General features: G+C 37.5%; 2 protein-coding genes across 4 annotated transcripts in view; one reads left to right on the top strand and one right to left on the bottom strand.

The window, feature by feature from the left end:
• The window catches only part of LOC127440676 (CUGBP Elav-like family member 5), a 224,955-nt gene extending 210,881 nt beyond the window's left edge, over positions 1 to 14,074 (bottom strand). For all 3 annotated transcript variants that reach the window (XM_051697413.1, XM_051697410.1, XM_051697412.1), the window contains exon 1: positions 13,643 to 14,074. In XM_051697413.1, the coding sequence (XP_051553373.1) occupies positions 13,643 to 14,003 (361 nt within the window). In that variant the 5' untranslated portion in view covers positions 14,004 to 14,074. The remainder of the gene's footprint in view (positions 1 to 13,642) is intronic.
• A 922-nt stretch (positions 14,075 to 14,996) lies between these two features.
• The window catches only part of sirt6 (sirtuin 6), a 40,800-nt gene continuing 34,584 nt past the window's right edge, over positions 14,997 to 21,212 (top strand). The window contains exons 1-2 of the mRNA XM_051697422.1: positions 14,997 to 15,167; positions 17,062 to 17,189. Coding sequence (XP_051553382.1) covers positions 15,102 to 15,167; positions 17,062 to 17,189 — 194 coding nt within the window. The 5' untranslated portion in view covers positions 14,997 to 15,101. The remainder of the gene's footprint in view (positions 15,168 to 17,061; positions 17,190 to 21,212) is intronic.

Below are 21,212 nucleotides of genomic sequence, written 5' to 3'. Positions count from 1 at the left end.
CAAGTTCCTGGGTGTCCACATCACTGAGGAACTCACATGGTCGTTCCACACTGAGGCCGTTGTGAAGAAGGCTCATCAGCGCCTCTTCTTCCCGAGACTGCTGAGGAAGTTTGGAATGAACCGCCACATCCTCACACGGTTCTACACCAGCACTGTAGAGAGCATCCTGACTGGCTGCATCTCCGCCTAGTACGGCAATAGCACCGCCCACAACCGCAAAGCCCTGCAAAGGGTGGTGTGAACTGCCAGACACATCATCGGAGGTGAGCTTCCCTCCCTCCAGGACATATATACCAGGCGGTGTTTGAAAAAAGCTCGGAGGATCATCAGAGACTCCAGCCACCCGAGCCATGGGCTGTTCTCACTGCTACCAACAGGCAGGCGGTATCGCAGCATCAGGACCCGCACCAGCCGACTACATGACAGCTTCTTCCCCCAAGCAATCAGACTTTTGAACTCTTGATCTCTCACGATCAAAACACATCAGCACTGCACTTTATTAATCTATTACCTCACACCGGAAATTATATTCTCTCTTAACAACACACTGGCAACTTACTATCAACCGACAGCCTGAATGTCAATACAGTACAATACAACCTACTGTATATTTTATATATACTATATATACTATTTTTTTTTATTGTATAATGTGTATTCTATTTTGTGTGTATTGTATACTGTACATTGTATGTTATTATTTGTATATTGTGTTGTGTGTAATTAGGTGTATATTAGATTTTAAATTGTGTTGTGTAAATCTGATGTTTATTGTAAATTGGTATATGTCTCATCACTGTCACGACTACTATGTTGCTCGGAACTGCACCCAAGAATTTCACACACTATTGCACTTGTGTATATGGTTGTGTGACAATAAAAGTGATTTGATTTGATTTGACTCCCGAAAGAACCGATTCTGAACACCTGAAATGAGTCGTTAGTAATTCCAGACTTACTTCCTGTACTAACCTACGTAATTTGGTAACAAAAAAACAGCCTCTGGTCTTCATTGGCTGCTCGCAAACAGCTTTGACCCGCCCTCAAACACTACACTAAGCAGTAGACCAATCACAACAGACTGGGACATCTGACTAATCAGAGCAGAGTAGGCTCTCTGAAAGGAGGAGTTTAGAATGAATCCTTTAGAATGGATCATTGAACGAGTTGTTTTTGACACTGGGAAAAAAAGGTAATGCTGCAATTTAAATTATGAGCAAAGTGTTTTTTGACCTTGGATGCATGTAAGTCTATTGTATGAGACCTTTAAAACAAAATTAGGCACGTTTAAAGAAGAAGCCTTTATTCTGTCACACATTACACATTTGCATATATACGTAAAGTGAAATTCTTTTTTTCACATATCCCAGCAAAGCTGGGGTCAGAGTGCAGGGTCAGCCATGATACAGCACCCCTGGAGCAGATAGGGTCAAGGGCCTTGCTTGAGGGCCCAACAATGGCATCTTGGTGGTGCTGGGGCTTGAACCCCCAACCTTCTGGTCAGTAACCCAGAGCCTTAATTGCTGAGCAACCTGAGCCATTATTTGTATATTGTGTTGTGTGTAATTAGGTGTACATTAGATTTTAAATTGTGTTGCGTAAATCTGATGTTTATTGTAAATTGGTATATGTCTCATCACTGTCATGACTACTATGTTGCTTGGAACTGCACCCAAGAATTGCACACTATTGCACTTGTGTATATGGTTGTGTGACAACAAAAGTGATTTGATTTGATTTGACTCCCGAAAGCAAGAACCGATTCTGAACACCTGAAACGAGTCGTTAGTAATTCCAGACTTACTTCCTGTACTAACCTACGTAATTTGGTAACAAAAAAAACAGCCTCTCGTCTTCATTGGCCCCAAAACCATAATAGGTGCTCTTTAATGATTAATTTTGTAAATGTGTTTTTGACCAGTTCATTTAAAAAAATAAATAAAATAAAATAATAATACCATACAGCGCTACTAGTGTAGTCCGATTCCTGAACGATTGGCTCTAATGAGCTGGTTCTTTTGAATCTACAGCATAAAACACACAGTACGACCAGTGTCCTATTGCCGAATGAATAACTATTATGAGTCAGTTCTTTTGAATCAACATCATGAAGCACAGCACGACCAGTGTAGTCCGATTCCCAAATGAATAACTATTATGAGTCAGTTCTTTTGAATCAACATCATGAAACACAGCATGACCAGTGTAGTCCTATTCCCTAACGAATTACTCTAATAGGTTGGTTCTTTTTAGTGAATCAAAAACACTCGCTGTATACTGTACTTTACTTTCATCATCTTCAACTCAAAATGAAATAAGAACTGTCTGTTACTGTGTTATGTATGTTGTACTTAAGGCTTGTAGGGTTCAATCAGGCAGTGCAGTTACTGACTGGTTGTTCATAGGACAATTTCCTCAAATGTAGAAAAAGTATCGTTAATGGAACTGTTAAGTCCAAAGTATACTTTGGTCAGACGCAGACGCTCATAGGATCCGTGACACAAATTTTGTCATCAGCTGAGTGCTCGAGCACTGAGCGTGTGCTGACCAATTTTTCTAACTGCGCATACTCTGAATGCACAGAATGCACCTGGAATTATTTGCACTAATTATTGGGTCCACAAGGTGGCAACATTCACGATTGAGCCATTGTGGTCACGAAAAAGGGCAAGAAGATATAATTGCCGCTAAACATCAGGAGACGAAGGTGGAAACAAAAACAGTGGATGTGCACGTCAAGAGCGCGTGTGTGAGGTGGTCAGGAGATACCTGCATTTGTATTACATGAATCTGAAGGAATATAAAGGCATCTTTATGGGTCTAAACTCCTGAGGAGAAATAGTCCAGTATCTCATAGCACAGTGTGACCTGTGTCTGCACGCACAATCAAATGCAGTATACTTTGAAAGTCTGATGTTCGACTGTATGCAGACGCTAAGCGTTCGCGTTAAAACCAAAGAAACCGGAATAGTTAAGAGGGATCAAATCAGTATTGTTAAATGACTTACGATGCCCATCCTTAGTTAAAGACATTTAACGATGGTAAGCATATATTAGCATAATACAAATCTCAGAATTTGACCCGTCCTAGTTAACGCAAACAAACAGGCTATGAATGCAACCCTAATTCTACACTATGTAAACTCTACAATAAAATACACAAATACTGCCTTACCCTTTTTCTCATATTTACCTGCATACACAGAAACACACCCCTTTAGATGTTCTCGTGTGTTTATGAAGATGTCTATGGTTGTCCTCAGTAATAGAGCATGGTGACATTGAAGTCAAACATCAAAGCTGTTTCCTTCAGATTACAGTCCTTCACTCGCTGTCATTTACATCATCTTTTCTCTCTCATGTCTCTTTACTAGCGGCTGAGCCAAATCTGCCTTTGGCTTTAAAGGGATAGTTCACACAATAATGAAAATTCTGTCATCATTTACTCACCTTCATGTTGTTACAAACTCATTTGATTTTCTTTCTTCTGTGAAACACAAAAAGAGATGTTAGGCAGAATGGCAAACATTCTGAGGTCAACATTCTGCCTAACATCTCCTTTTGTGTTCCACAGAAGAACAACATGAACAACATTATTTCCTCTCGGCACCCGAGGGGCCCTTTGATCCAGTGTCACACACCTCACAGAGGTCACACAGATGCCCTGAAGCTCTGGTTTGGAGAAAGGGTTCAGGGTCTTACTACTGATCAAGCTAATCAATCAAATCTCTTTCATTTCAGTGTGTTTCTGTCAAACTATGCAGCACGGAAATCTCTTTCCTTCCGCGCTGGGTTATGACCCGGGAGAACTAGTGGTTTGGCTGCCCTGACCTTGTAACCTCAGCATAACACCACTAGCAATGATTTAAAATCGCCATGATCAGACATCAGTCATGTCTGTCATTGTGATCACTCTCTCTAGGGTGAAATGTGCAGTGACTGTTGGTGGAAACTGTTGTCTCAAGATGCAGTAACAAGACTTTAAAGGGATAGTTCCTCCTAAAATGAAAATTCTCCCACATGTTGTTCTGTATGACTTTCTTTCATGAAACACAAAAGGAGATGTTGAGCAGAATGTAAGCCTCAGTCACCATTCACTTTAGTAGTATGAAAAAAAGATGCAATGAAAGTGAATTTTGACTAAGGATAACCTTCTGTCTAAGGTCTCATTTCGTGTTCCACTTACAAAAGAAAGTCATACGGTTTTGGAAGAACATGAGGGTGAGAAAATTATGACAGAACGTTCATTTTTTGAATGAACTAGCCTTTTAAGAATGCTAAATTACTTCAGACCCTGAAACGAATGTGACCAACAGGAGATTATGTAACGCTACAATTTTCTGTTTTACATAATTAATTATAATACTGTAATAATTCATTCAAAATGTTAAAAAAATATAATATATTCTGCATTCCTGCAAAACTGAAAACCATGCAGCTTCAACATTACGAAGGTAGCTAGCTAGCTAACGCTGCTAGCAGCTGGCATTACTTAACTAACGTTCGATAGTCTACAAATTTCAAGGGGTCAGAGTTTGGCTAGTTACTGTAGCTTCGTTTTTTATGTAACCGAGTGCAGCTAACTTGCTAACTAGCTCACGTTGGTTAGTTAGTTAGTTAGTTAGTTAGTTAGTAGCTAGATAAACTACGCAAGCCTGCAAAATCCAAGGGGTCAAAATTTGACTAATTAACTTCAGCAGTTACACCCTGTAAAAAAAAATAAAAAAAATAATACAAATGTTACTGTATAAACGCAGCTAGCTAGCTAGTGTTAGCTAGTAGCTATCTAATGTATGCTTGCCTGCAAATTACAAGGGATAAGGGATTGGCTAGTTATCTTTAGTAATTAACCCCTGAATAAAGAATTTCTGGAACTGGGTGCAGTTGATAGAGAAAATTTGTTTGTAGCTAGATAACTTATGTTAGCCTGCATTAACTTTATCAGTTTGACCCTACAAAAACATGTTTCTGGAAGAGTGCAGCTAACTTGCTAATGTAAGCAAGTTACGTTAGTTAGCTAACCTATGCTAGAAACAATTTACAAAGGGTCAGGTTTTGGCTATTTAGCTTCAGCAGTTAGCCCCTGTAAAAAAAAAAAAAAAATCTGGAATCGAGTGCAGCCAGCTAACTGATGTTAGTTTGTAACTAGCTAACCTATGTTACCCTGCTAAATTCAAAGCGTCGGGGTTTGGCTGCAGCATTTAGGCCTTGTAAATATTTGTTTGTGGAACTGAGTGAAGCTAGCTAGTTTTAGTTTGAAACTAGCTTATTTATGCTAGCTTGCACAATTCAAGGGGTCAGGGTTTGGCTGGTTATGCAGCAGTTGTTTTTTTTTTTTTTTTTTTTTTTAACCAATTAAAAAAAAAAATATATATATATATATATATATGTTTCATGAGTGCACATGAGCAAAGATGGCCACAAACAGGATATGCATTTCAAGGGCTACGTGCCATGCATCAGCCGATCAGCTGCCTTTGAGATTAATTTAAATTGAATTTAATCCATGTTAAGTCTTCCATTTCTTTCTATCCAGCCTCTGTCTTTCAAATGCATCTCAATATCAGTCTTTCCAGATCATTTGGACATGAATAAATTAATACTTTTCTGTATTATACTGTATTGCATTTCCCATTGGAGATGCTTTCAAAGATCAGAAAAAAACAAATTTAAAGGAATATTAATGCAGTTTGGAACAACCTAGAACAACCCAGATTTTTGAATTCTTGTCCATTGTTCTGAAAACAGTAATTTCACAGCACAATATAATTTATTTGTAATGATTGCCATTGTTGGTGCAGTAAACCCTAATTAAACCAGTCACATTCAGATGGACCCAAATTAACCCTCTGAGCAAAGCAATGAGTCAAGAGTACATAGACCACCTTATGAAGAACTAATCACACACAAACTTAAATTGCCATTTAAGCAAGGTGTAAACTGTGTTTTATTTTTTATTGTATTTTTTTTTTTTTCACTTAACACAATGAATGATATGACACCAACAGGATATTGTGTAAAAGGCAAATAGACTATGCAAAATAAATTGTCTTTTACGTAAACAAATAACCGTCAGAAAAGTTGTGACTCGGTACATGGACAATATAGCACTACCGCAACGTTTACGAAAAGAATAGAACGTGTGGCTCTATACAGCAGGGAATTACACTCTGGCCTAATTTAAAGCTGAAGTATGTAACTTTTACTGTCTTGAAATACTTAATATGCAGAGTCAACTAAACTCAGCAAAAAAAGAAATTTATAAAACTGTATTTTAAAGATAATTTTGTAAAAATCCAATTAATTTTACAGATCTTTATTGTAAAGGGTTTAAACAATTTTTTCCATGCTTGTTCAATGAACCATAAACAATTAATGAACATGCACCTGTGGAACGGTTTTTAAGAAACTAACAGCTTACAGACGGTAGGCAATTAAGGTCAAAGTTATAAAAACTTAGGACACTAAAGAGACCTTTCTACCGACTCTGAAAAACACCAAAAGAAAGATCCCCAGGGTCCCTGCTCATCTGCGTGAACGTGCCTGAGGCATGCTGCAGATGTGGCCAGGGCAATAAATTGCAATGTCCGTACTGTGAGACCCCTAAGACAGTGCTATAGGGAGACAGGAAGGACAGCTGATCGTCCTCGCAGTGGCAAACCACATGTAACAACACCTGCACAGGATCGGTACATCCGAATATCACACCTGCGGGACAGGTACAGGATGGAAACAACAACTGCCTGAGTTACACCAGGAATGCACAATCCCTCCATCAGTGCTCAGACTGTCCGCAATAGACTGAGAGAGGCTGGAATGAGGGCTTGTAGGCCTGTTGTAAGGCAGGTCCTTACCAGACATCACCGGCAACAACGTCGCATATGGGCACAAACCCACCTTCGCTGGATCAGACAGGACTGGCAAAAAGTGCTCTTCACTGACGAGTCACGGTTTTGTCTCACCAGGGGTGATGGTCGGACTCGCGTTTATCGTCGAAGGAATGAGCATTACACCGAGGCCTGTACTCTAGAGCGGGATCGATTTGGAGGTGGAGGGTCCATCATTGTCTGTGGCGGTGTGTCACAGCATCATCGGACTTAGCTTGTTGTCATTGCACGCAATCTCAACGCTGTGTGTTACAGGGAAGACATCCTCCTCCCTCATGTGGTACCCTTCCTGCAGGCTCATCCTGACATGACCCTCCAGCATGACAATGCCACCAGCCATCCTGCTCATTCTGTGCGTGATTTCCTGCAAGACAGGATGTCAGTGTTCTGTCATGGCCAGCGAAGAGCCCGGATCTCAATCCCATTGAGCACATCTGGGACCTGTTGGATCAGAGGGTGAGGGCTAAGGCCATTCCCCCCAGAAATGTCCAGGAACTTGAAAGTGCCTTGGTGGAAGAGTGGGGTAACATCTCACAGCAAGAACTGGCAAATCTGGTGCAGTCCATGAGGAGGAGATGCACCGCAGTACTTAATGCAGCTGGTGGCCACACCAGATACTGACTGTTACTTTTGATTTTGACCCCCCCATGTCCAGTTTATGTCTTAGTTGTTGAATCTTTTTATGTTCATACAAATATTTACACATGTTAAGTTTGCTGAAAATAAAAGCAGCTGAAAGTGAGAGGACGTTTCTTTTTTTGCTGAGTATATAAGTTAGCCATTCAGAGGTTAATTTTCTCAAAAACTGTTAGCACTGTCTTTCTGTGGCATTTTGAAAATTGCTCTTTCTTTTGAGCAACCTGCTTAGACCCGCCCCAACAACAATACTCAACAAATTGCATGAGTTGGGGGCGGGACTATCTCTTTATTTGCCCAACGGCAGATGGGGGAGGGATTCAGAACGCTGTTTTGAAAACAACGTTTATTTTTGCAATTCCGTTTGGTGGCGCTAGTGGTGCAGAAATTACATACTTCAGCTTTAAGATAGAGACAGAAAATTGGATTCATGGTGCATTATTCCATGCATGTTATATATGTGTTGTATCAAGCTTGGCATCAGAAGACAATAATTTTCTCCTTATTTTCCATTAAAATCCACTTTTGATAACACAAAGAAAGAGAAAGAAAGAAAGAAAGAAAGGAATATGATACAGAGATGGGGCAACAGGGAGAGAGAGAAAAAGGTTTTTGTAGCCCCATAAAAACAACTTTATCTCCTCCGTTTCGCCCAAACCGCTCCATAACCAGGCCATGGTGGATAAATTATATTAAAATCTCTCTATTGTATTAGTTTCATTTCGAAAAATAAATATCGGCCAACACAAAGGGCCGGAAGCCATGAGTTTTTGGACACCCTAAAATACAGCCACAGAGATACATTTTTGAATTAAATGACTGATTATGCATGTGTGTTTTTCACTACACATTTCCCTGACTTCATTATGTCAAAATGGCTTTAGCCTTAATGAGCTTTAGGACTGAAACAGGACCCCCCCCAATATTTCTTACATCATATTTCACATTGACAGACGTTAGTTCGAGTAACAAGCTTTTACGCACCTTCACAGGCATTCATTGACATCGCTGATTAAACATCTGTGTGTGAACATGCAACCTGTAAACACGCTGTGTGTGATGATTAACGTTTACGCTGTATGTCTAAACGATACACAAGCATATGCACACACACACACACACACACACATTTCTGCTCTGTTTCAAATGCTTTTGAGCTGCTTTGATATCTACTGTCTACATAGAAATTGCCTTCTAAGGCAGCATCATAACTAAAATGGAACCTCCTAAGTGATTGATTTTAAACTCTCTTCAAAGATAACAACTCCACACAACACCACACTAGCACACTAATAACTGATTCCAATAGAGCTCAACAGTCTGGATCCGGAAGTAAAAATCCCTTTCATTTTCTCCATAGGGGAATAGATTTTTAATGATAACTACTAAATCTTGAAAGACAGACCTACAGTAAGCTCCAAGGTTGTTAATGCTTTGGTTGAATGCATTAATCCACATTTTCAACATATATTTCTTTTTTAATTAGCGCATTTAATAGCTGAATTTCTGGTGAAGAACTACACTAACCATGATGCTTAAGACAAACAAACCACCAATCAGAGAATAGCGGCAAACAAAGCATGCCAAAAGAGCTCTGCAGCGATCGCCCACTTCCATGAGCATTCCTTCGCACTGTGACTGACGCAATCAAGGCGCTCTCCCTACACTCTCAAAATACTTATTATTTAAATATATTCTTTCTATACTCATAAATCACCAGCTTTAAATCAATAGCTTTGTATTTTGCCTTTGTTTTTAATTCAGTTACGTTCTTCGCAATGCTTCATGGGATTGTAGTTCATTCCCTTATAAAAGACGTTAAGTACACAGTATTGTGTCTTTGTCTTTTTGTCTGATTTTTAAATACTTTCTTGCTTCAAATCAAAGTTTGTAATGTTGTGATTCACCTCGGAGATGGTTGCTTTGGTTCATGGCTCAGAACTCTTTAATGAAGGGTTTCAAGAAATCACTTTGGAAAACATGATTGGGAAAACTATTTCTGAAACCAAGACGGCTACAAAAAGTGGGCAGGCACTGTTGCGCTCTGGAGATTTTGGCGTTAGCATGTTGCTAAATCTAACAATATGATACTCCAATTAGCATAAAAATACCAAAAAAAAAATACAAATATTTGGCAAAACAGTTTTTTTTTTTTTATTATTCAGAATGAACAATTTTTTCAAGATTTTCGGTATTGAATAAATTATATTTAAAATTGACAGTTCTCTTGCATTGTCGGCCATCTTGGCTGAGTTTTTTTCACTTGTCACAATGCATTCTTGGATTGCCTTTTCCACTAGGTATACATGCAATGCTGCCTTGAAACTCAAAAAGAAGTCAAAAGATAACTTGGCTTTTTTACTTTTTGAAACAGTCTTTGAATTAGTTGCATCAGGTCTATGATGCTTTAAAGGGATAGTTCACCCATAAATGACACTTCTCTCATAATTTACTCACCCTCATGACATCCCAGATGCATGTGACTTTCTTTCATATGCTGAGCATAGACAGAGATTTTTAGAAGAATATTTCAGCTCTGTAGGTCCATACAATGCAAGTGAATGGGTGCCAAAATTTTGAAGCTCCAAAATCCACAGAAGGGCAACATAAAAGTACTCCAGACGACTCTGGTGGTTAAATCCATATCTTCAGAAGCAATATGATACATGTGGGTGAGAAACAGATCAGTATTTAGGTCCTTTTTCCTTCACTTTCGCTTTCTCCTCCTTCTGTTTTTGGTGATTAAGACTCTTCGTACATATCGCCCCCTACTGGGCAGGGAGGAGAATTTATGACAAAAAAGACTTAAATGTTGATCTGTTTCTCACCCACACCTATCATACCATTTCTGAACATACAGATTTAATCATTGGAGTCTTACAGATTAATTTTATGCTCCCTTTATGTGGATTTTGGAGCTTCAAAATTTTGGCACCCATCCACTTGCATTGTATGGACCTACAGAGCTGAAATATTCTTCTAAAAAACTTCGTTTGTGTTCTGCTTAAGAAAAAAGTCATACACATCTGGGATGGCATGAGGGTGAGTAAATGATGAGAGAATTTTCATTTTTGGGTGAACTATCCCTTTGAAATGCTGCCTACGAATGCAGCTCACTAGGGTTTTGAACAAAGCTATTGAAATGTGTAGTGATGCTGTTTTCAGTTGATTTGACCCTTATAGCCTATTGTGGCACGTCTCACACTCATAAACAATGTTTCATTGCAAATAATTTACTGTCAACGCAAATGATAATCTAACAGCATTGTACTGATAACGCCCCACTGAGACAGCAGTCAAGAGTGTGTGTGTGTGTGTGTGTGTGTGTGTGTGTGACAGGCCTCCAACGCTGATTCATCCTCCCTCTCTCACCCTCCTATGGGCATAAACCATTATTCATTTGTGTGGAGCGTGTGTGTGTGAGCATGTGTGTGCCTCTAAGCGTGACAGAAAAAGGGAATATTTTGAGCAAAAGAAAGGGAGGGGCACACAGAGGAGTAGGTTGCTTTACATTGGTTTTTCAAGTTCTTTTAAAGGGATAATTCACTCAAAATTAAAATTGCTGTGTTGAAACCAAGAAGTAATTGCATTTGTATAATAATTGACGAACGTGATTCTGAGGTTGCACTTTATCTTCTAACATTACATTTTTACTCCACTGATGGTTAGGTTTAGGTTTGGGGTTTGGGTTGGAGGGTACATTTGATAAAATATGCATTCTTCTTCATAGTTTTACAGCCTGTATAGCTCAAAACAACTTGCTTTTGGCACCCCTCTGTGGACATTACACCAGTAAAATGGAGCTTACATTTGCGTATACACCCAACAACACTTACCGCTTTGGTCACTGGAGGCAGTGTTTCGTATAGCTAAAGAAAATTCAACCTACTGTTTCAGATTTCACTGTGAGATCAGTCTGGATGATTTACTGTATACTGTCAAGATCTAAATAGGACAAAAAGCACCATACATCCCTTGTGCTATATAACTTTTGGTCCATATGGGAGCTTGATAACCGTGGTCACTATGAGCTGTTGTTGTATGAAAAAGAGCTTTTGTGTTGCACATAAACAAATAACAGCACACGGGTTTGTAACAACATGGGGCTAAAGAGCAAATGATGCCAGAATGTTTATTTTTGTGTAAAATATTTATTTATTTAACAAGATCTTTTGCATGAATCATATTTCTTAGCTTATAAATTCAATGATTATAGCAAACTTAGCCTGGAATCATGTGGATTTTGTGTACAAGAGCAATAGAGGACTGCCTGTTTTAAATGCATATGAAATGTATAAAATCCCTCCAGCATTGCTCTCATCTTTAATTAGAGCTTAAGTCATGTGAGGTGACCTGGCTAAGACTAAAGAGAAATCGAGGAATATGGTATACATGATTTCACACCATTCTAAGCTTAATAAAAATGCAGGCCTATTCAGTTTTGGTCTCCACTGGAAAGAAAAAATCTCTTTTATATCTCAGTTCTTTACTCGACAGTGATGAGATTAAATGGAGAGTAAATGGAGACATTTGCTCAAGCCTCCTGAGAAAATCACAACAATGTCTTAAACTGCATGCTCACATTTGCCAAAATACCAAAGTCTGCTACCTAAAGCTATATCAGTATGAACTACAACATGTCTCACTAAATTCTCCCAAGATTAAAACATTTGGGTTGTGTCTATTTTTATTTCTTTTGACTAACCGTAGGATAAATATCTTAAACATACATCTTGATACTTAAATGAGGCTTCCATTAAGTATTCTGGGGTATAAAAGAGCAACATCTGAGCAATTACAATTTCTTCTGGGTCTGTCTTTGTTTGCAAATGCCATTATGTGCATCCATGTCACACCACTATGAACTTCCTAAAGCACAATGTCCAATGGTGCACACATTTGGATGTAACTTTGTAAATCAAATGCTCAAAAACAAGAGAACTTGGAATCTTTTGGCTTACTGCATTGAGGGTTCGCGATTTCTTTGAATGCATATTTAAATGCGTAATATGAGGTTCATATTTTGCACTGACGGAGAGACACCTAATGCTCAAATGTTTCAATGGTTCATAACATATAGTAAAGAGGTGCGCATGCCTCGCTCTGGGAGCTCTTAATATGCATCGACGCGCGGGGCTGCCCTACTTCAGAGAGAGAGAGCGCACACAAAAATACGAGATTATGCACATGTGGGAGTGATTACAATACATCCAGCATCATTTTTATTGTCATGACACTGTACACAGGGTGAACACAACCACAAAAACACAATGCATCAGCCTATTGCATAAGAAATAGACCATGCAACTGTAAGAGAGAGATGTGATTTCATCCATCAATATCTAAGAGGATTGAATGGCATATCACAGCATGCATTCTAGAAATTAATCGCAATCACACTGAATGTGGTTCAGTATTTTGTGAGAGAGCACGATGAGTGAAAATACGACAGGCACACTGTTTACAGTAGGTAAACGGTTGCATACATTGTTGTTTTTTCTACACCATTTCTTATAACGCATATCAGAGTTAACCATATGCACATGATGTTAAATGCATGCATCAGTGTTTGCATGAGAAATAGTCAGCATCAGATAGGTTTGAATGACATCTGACTGCATACACTGATGAAAATCATGTTCCAAAAAATAAATAAATAAATAATGAGGTTCAGCCAACTCTCACAACATCACTAAATAATATGCATTATATGTTTTTTTTTTTCATCTTTTCTTTTTTCTATTTTCTACACCATATCTTATGATGAATAATAAAGGTTAACAAAATGCACAGGCTCTACAAGTCACTACAAACGCGTGGAAATAATTTCATCCGTCAACGTCAAATAGGTTTGAATGACATATGACGGCATGCATTAATATAAATCTTTTGCAATCACACTGACTGTGGTCCCATATTGTGGAAAGGAGCACAGTGAGTTAAAATAGAAGGATAGGAATAGACTACTCACTGTGCGTAACAAATAAATAGCCTACATGCGCACCAGAAGACTAAATAATCTTGGATCATACGCTTATCTTTTAACGCACATTATAAAGGTTAACCAGATGGCATGCATGTGTCCAAAGCACTAAACACTAATTGAAATGCATCATTACCTTTATGCATGCCGGTATAGCGGTCCTTAAGGACAGTCAATTCGTGGATCTTTCCAAACTGTTCGAAAAGAGGTTTGAGGTCCTTCTCCTCCAGGTTGCGCGGAATCTGTCCTATGAAGAGCTTGATGGCATCCTGGTCTTTCATGGTGCCGTTGTCGGAGTGGATAGGCTCCGTGCCGTTCATGGGCTTGGGGAAGGTGATGTGCGCGTACTGGGGCTGGTGCGGGATCAGGAGCAGTGGTGCCGCTGCTTGGTTCGGTACCGCCCCTGGTCCAGTAGTGAAGAGCAGGCTGGCGTGGGCAGGCTGAGGATGCTGTTGCTGCTGATGTCTTCTCGCTTCAGTCTGGGTGAATCTAGCCATTCTGCCTGCGGAGCAGAGAGCGCGATAATAATAATAACATACACACACGCACGCACACGCGCTGGGGAGAGAGTACGCGCTCAGCTGGAAACGCGACGCTCACTTTCTATTCGACACATGTCACGCTCGCGCCCCCCGCACCTGACTGGAGGAGGAGATGAGAGAGAGGAGCGCGGTCACGACTCACTTGCGCGGCCCCGTAGCGTCACCTGCCGACGATTAGAGTCAACTGTAGGCTACTAGATGATGATGATGATGATGATAGATAGATAGATAGATAGCATACTGTGGCAGCTCAAAAACAAACACAAAGACAATGTTAAGCTTCATTTAATGAACCAAATAGCTTTCAACTGTGTTTGATATAATGGCAAGTGCCAAATTAGCAATTTATCATGATTACTCAAGGATATGGCGACACCGTTCAAAATATCAAAAATTTGTTTGCAATTTAGCATCTACAATGTCTTGGCATGATGTTGCACAAATTTGGTGGCAGTCACATGAATCCCCTAGGAGGAGTATTTAAAAGTTCAGAGCCTGCGATTTTCAGAAAATCCAAAAAGGCCGACTTCCTGTTGGGCTGAGCTAATGACTGTGAGTATTAAAGTTGTTCGGCTTTATGAGAACTATATATGTACCCATTTTGGTGACTGTAGGTGAAAATGGAGGCGCTACAGAACCCCCTTACATGCCCATTTTCAAGAGGGCGCTACAGAGCCCAGCACGCCTAATAAATAATTCCAAAACAGCTGGTCAACTCTTTCCTGACATTTTTTATTTTATTTTTTATTGATTACTTCAACAATAACAAATATACATAAGACATCAGCATAAGAATATCACACAATAAACAAAATAGGAGTTTACAATATTATTAAAAAATAAAATAAAATAAAAAAAACTCTTTCCTGACATCCGCAACCTGCACATAGTATCATTGACGTCATCCGTCATGTGCGCAACAGAGCTGCACGCAGTACACACATTTACAATGACGTCACCCGGCGGAGCAACTCATAACACTGACCGAACGGTGGAACAAACTTTTGCTTTTAACGACTATTTTTAACTTACCGCTTATTCTGAAAGTGGATCATGTCGGTGAATTACGCCGCTGGACTCTCTCCGTATGCGGATAAAGGCATCTGCGGCCTCCCTGAGGTGATGATTACATTTGTTGCTGTTAGCATGCTAGCTGGAAATAGCTCAGTTTCATATAAATTATCTTGATCATAAACATATTGTAATCTATGGTGTATTAAATTTACTGGATTTTTTTTTTTTTTAATTAAAAACAGTTTTTCATTTCTGTGAATGCATATGAATATAAATTAAGACGGAATAGAGAGATGTGTACCACATTTGTGCAATTTTCACTGCTATTATGGCAAATCAAATGATAATATTTATATAAGATAAATATTAAATGCTTAAATAAAATAAAAATTAGCAGATACTAACAAAATAAAGCAATTTGCCAAAAAGGGTGCATTACAGTGATTTTAAAGAGTAATACAGTACCAACAACTACAATTCGATATAAGTCATCTGTGTTCAATAATCGATTATCACAGTTATGGATTTAGTGAGCTGTTGTGCACGGTTTCCAATCATCACTGCGCATTAATATACAACGCAATTAATGTGCGGTCACAAGTGTGTTTATATCTGCGGCTCTTCCAATCAGATTGCGAAGCCATAATTGGGTGTTTCAGTCCTGTGATTTTAAAGTACAACTTTTTTCACATCCTCACTATTTATTTACTTTATTATTATTATTATTATTATTATTATTATTATTATTATTATCATTATTGTTGTTGTGTGTCTGATAATGATGCCCAGCAGTGTATGTACATGCATCACAGGAGATTTATTTCATTTTTGAATTTTTTCTTTTTTCTGAAAGTCATGGAAATTGTCACTAGTGTCATTTCCAGCACATTTCAAATTCTGTTTTGTGTGGTGGAAATGACGCTGATGAAAATGACATATTTGTAATGTCTTTTAAATAAATTGACTGAATGAAGACTTGCTAAATCTTATTTAATAGCTCACATTCAATATATCATACATACTTTCAATTAAATAAAAAAAAATATATATATATATATATATATATATATATATATATTATTTATTTATTTATTTATTTATTTGACACTTTTTGCATAATTTGACAAAATTACAGCTTGATTGGAAATGACGGCCAATAAAAATATTCTGCTCACAAATCACAAGTGATATTTACCTTTCTTTGTTTTCTCCACTTGGTTAATAACTGACTTTTGAAAAAAAATGTTTTTTAGGGGCATTTTATTATTATTATTATTATTATTATTATTATTATTATTATTATTTTGGTGTGGCGGAGAAGACGCCAGTCATAATTTTTTAAACACTGATAGAAATCATTTTCATTTTAAACATTTAATAATCTGTATTTTTATAATGGATTTTTCACAGTTTAATATTGAAAGTTCAGGTCTGGGACAAGGCTAAAACAATGAGATCTATACATAAAAGGCATTTGAAAAGTACCAAAAATAAATTATGAATTCCCGGTAAGAGTTTACAAGACGTTTTTAATGTGACCTTCATGTAACAAAAAGAAAGAAGTTGAAATCTGTTAGTATTAATAAAAATCAACCCCTGGAACATGAATTGCTCACAGTTGAAGAGACACACATTTGTGATTTTTCACTTTATTTAAAGAACAGTTTATTTATTTTATTGATTTTTGTGATTTGTGTCAGATTTTACTGTGAAAGTGAATTAGACACATTTAAGCCTCAATGTCAATAAAGATGATAAAACTAAATTAAAAGCAGTACCAAAGAGTACCAATGAAACAGTATGCAAACTCCATCATGATAACAAATTATCAAATAAATCCAGAAGTTACAGAGCAAGTTTAAACAGAGGAGAATATCAATATGTAGACCTTTAAGATATGTATAAGTAGGACAATATGCCACAATAATTTAAAACAGTCTATGAAAATGTTTATGTGACTTTGCTTGTGTCTGACAGTCACATCTCTGTGTGTATGCAGGTGTTTGATAGCTCAGAGGAGTTGAAGAGTAAAGTAGAGACTCTGGCCCAGTTGATCAGGGAGTCTCAGTACATGGTGGTGCATTCGGGAGCAGGAATCAGCACTTCTACGGGGATCCCGGATTTCAGGTACCATACACACTTCACAGAGGGAGACGGATACATGAAACCAGCTGAAGATGAGATGCATGTACATATTTCATGAATATGATAATGGATATAGTTATTGTATTAATATAATATCAGATCATGAATAAAATTAGTCTGTTTTCCTGTGCCATGTGTGTTCAGTTACTAAATATTTTGGCAAGTCTGATCATTCTTTCATTTACAGATTGTTACAGTGTTGTACCCTCAGCACCATTTACCATATTTAAATCCATTCTGTAGAATTCTACAGATACAATGCAAATTGTGCACAGATTCTGTATGACTCAATGTAGAAGGAATATTCTGGGTTCAATACAAGTTAAGCTCAATCAACAGCATTTGTGACATAAGGTTAATTACCACAAAATTAATTTTGACTCATCCCTCCTTTTCTTAAAAAAAGCAAAAATCTATGTTACAGTGAGACACTTACAATGAAAGTGAATGGGGGCCAATTTTTGAACGTTAAAATACTCACTGTTTCAAAAGTGTAGCCACATGACATAAACAAAATGTGTGTAAACATGATTGTAGTGTGATAAAATCATGAACTAACATTTTCTGTTTAAAGTTATAGCCAATTTTACAACTTCATTGCCATGATGATGTAATGTCAACAAAAACTTAAACCTTAAAATGACAAAATGCATCAAAAAACAGCTCAAATAATACATGAGTTTGAACAGAAGAATCAATGCAAGTGCTTTTATAAAATTATAAGCTTCAGATTTCTGCCTTTAAATGCTCTAAAAATTGGCCCCATTCACTTACATTGTAAGTGCCTCACTTCACCCTTGATTTTTGCCTTTTTTTTTTTTTTTTAAGAAAAGGAGCTTAACTGGTATTGCACCAGGAATATTCCTGTAAAGCATAGACTGCCTCATCAGTCTTGAATAAAGCTTGAAAACAAGATCATACTTTTAATGTAGATAGATGAGTGATCTGTAGTGGGGTCACAGAAATGAGTATCTACTGTAGACTGCTCTAGCAGTTCATTTGTAGTGTGACAGAGGGCGCTCATGCTCAGGGCATAAACCCATGCTCCCACTAGTGAACTGACCTCCTTACATACTCAAGATTTACATTGGACAAGAGGATTTTTAAGAGTATAGTTCACTCCAAAAAAGGAAAAGTCTGTCTTTAGCTACAGGGCTAGGCAGTGTTTTGATACAATCTGAATTTACCGCATTAGTGCTAAAATTGATCAATCAACAGTCAACAGGCTTTATCAATTCAATTATTAATGACGATGCAAGGTGCTTTAGTGAGCAAGGACATAAGTGTAAATGTTTATACAAATTTTCCAAGTTATGCAGTTTTGTTTAAACCAGTGCCTAGATGCATTAATGCTCTCCACCCACATCCATAATCATCCAGTAGAAGGAACGGATGAGGAATAATCCGTCAGATTTAATCCTTCATAGATAACCCAAACCTGTTTCTCAGCCCAAAAAACAAAGCCTTTTTTTGGCTTGATATTTCCTTGTATCTTGGTTGAGTTTGTGTGTGGAGCGTCTTTTTGAATCATTCCTACATTTGTATGGCCTAAGGGAGATCAAATTAGCTTGGGTTAAGACACTGATATGTGAGTTGATTTTGCGGTTGAAAGCATAAAATATCCAGTTTTTCCCTTTTTTTCCCCCCAACATTTGACTCAGTGTAGTAACAAAATATTTTCTTGGTTATGTCTGAAGTTCATGTTAAAAAATGACATCACAAAGGAAAGACAGACAAAGAATTGGATGTCATTCCTCATTCATTTATTAAAAATAAAATAAAATGAAAAAAATGAATAATGATACAGTTTCCAGTGATTCCAAACTAAATAGTAAAAAAACAAAACAAAAAAGTCTTGAAGGCTTTTCAATTTTATAACAAAATTCCATCAATCTGAATTGAGTAAACTTTTATATAAAAAAGAACAATGGTCAAACATTTCACAATTCAATTTGATGGAATGTTGTTATAAAATTGAAATGCGTAAATCTTACAAATAGACTAAAATATTTTTTGAATGTATTAAATCTCAAAGAATTTGTTGCTTTTTTTTTTTATTTCCTAGCTTCACACCACATACAGTAATTGATCTGAATCAGAGCTGGCCCAAGGCATAAGCGAACTAAGTGGCTGCTTAGGGCTTCCGTGGCCACCAGGGGGCCCCCAAGAGCACATGAAATGACAACTTGATTTATTTATTTTGTTTTATATATATATATATATGTCAATGGACAATGGTAATTATACCAAAACGCAATATTAAACGCAATATTATGTTAACGGGCTGCAGGATGCAAGCACAGTCAGACAGTTAGTTGATTGAAGAGGCAGCAGCATTGCAGCAAAACAGCAATGTCACAAAAAAGGACATATCCCTCTGTTGCAGAGAACAGGAAAAAGAAGAAAACCGAGGAAGAGAAAAAAACAGCAAGATAAAGGTATGTTAAGCAGCTTAGCTATGTTGCGAGCTAACGTTAGCTGGCTAGTTAGTTAACATAGCCTAGGTAGCATATCTTCTTGTTTTAGGAAAGTTCACATTTGATTAAACATCCATAAATAGCCTTGACATCTTAATATATTATAATACAACATATTACTTAGCTAGTTTTAGATGAAAGTTTTTGTCTTCTGTGTAAAAATAACTTGTTCCTGGGTATATATTTGATAATGGGTGTGTTAGATTTATAGTGTGCGAATAATCAAGCATTGACAATAGTCAATCGTATTGGCGGCACCGAGGGACCCCCAAATCAAATTCTGCTTAGGGTCCCATAAAGGCTTGGGCTGGCCCTGATCTTTATGATGTTAAGATAAAGACTGCTTGTTTAATCACATTACTGATCTTCATGCAATAGGTGGTTGGTAGGCAATTTAAAGATTATCTCCATAAAATGGTTTTGAGTACTTCTTATCTCTAACCACTTCTAAATCAGCCACAGACCAGATCTTCATCAAGTTTATTTGATGGTCAAGGCTATCAACTTTTGCTGTAATATGGAGTGATGGTGGCGTAGTGGGCTAAAGCACATAACTAGTAATCAGAAGGTTGCTGGTTTAATCCCCACAGCCATCACCACTGTGTCCTTGAGCAAGGCACTTAACTCCAGGTTGCTCCAGGGGGATTGTCCCTGTAATATGTGCACTGTAAGTCGCTTTGGATAAAAGCATCTGCCAAATGCATAAATGTAATATGTACGACTGTATTACATTTGAGTTTGTTTGCAGCTCGCATCATTCTCAAAGATGATTGTCATCAGATTATCATTACTGTAATACAGCAATGAAAATCATCCTGTCCTGCATTAATTGGGTGTAATTTCATTACAACAAATAGAAAGAAGAAAATGTGCTAAATTGTTATGAAAAAAATGCAAAAATGTTTATGGTCCTAAAAATAGGCCTAATTTTCTCAATGCAATATATATATATACAGTATATGTGGGTGAAATGCATGTTTTTGTGTGATTCACCCATTTTCATATTTGTTTAAGTGATATCTTCCCATAAAGAATGCTTCCTGTCCTACTTTACTACTACTCTTTATCCATCCAAACAAAAGCACTAAAGTGGGAAAAAAAAAAAAAAACACTTGTATTTAGAGGATGTGCTACTTTTCATTTATGGTGACTGTTGTAGACTGCATTGAGCTCTCTGGAGTATGACAATCTCATCTTATTGAAGTTCATGATGAGAGTCTGAGAATATGTGAGTGTGCTTGCAATTCTTTTCTATGCCACTGAGCCCAGTTGAACTCATTTCACTTGGGTTTACTTTCAAATTTATGTTTGATCTACACTGTATTATGTTTCATACATTATTTAGAGGATTTAATTTAATGTCCCCTTCAGCTAGCTTGTAATTTTTAGTCAAAGGGTTAGTTCACCCAAAAATGAAAATGATGTCTTCACTTACAACGTGTGTGACTTTCTCTTTTCAGTAGAAAACAAAAGAAAACAAAAGGTGAACTGTTGAAGAATATCCTAGCCACTCTTTTCCATATAATGA

This window comes from Myxocyprinus asiaticus, chromosome 5, assembly GCF_019703515.2.
Source record: "Myxocyprinus asiaticus isolate MX2 ecotype Aquarium Trade chromosome 5, UBuf_Myxa_2, whole genome shotgun sequence".
Lineage (NCBI taxonomy): Eukaryota > Metazoa > Chordata > Actinopteri > Cypriniformes > Catostomidae > Myxocyprinus > Myxocyprinus asiaticus.
This window is presented reverse-complemented; position numbering and strand designations above follow the sequence as displayed.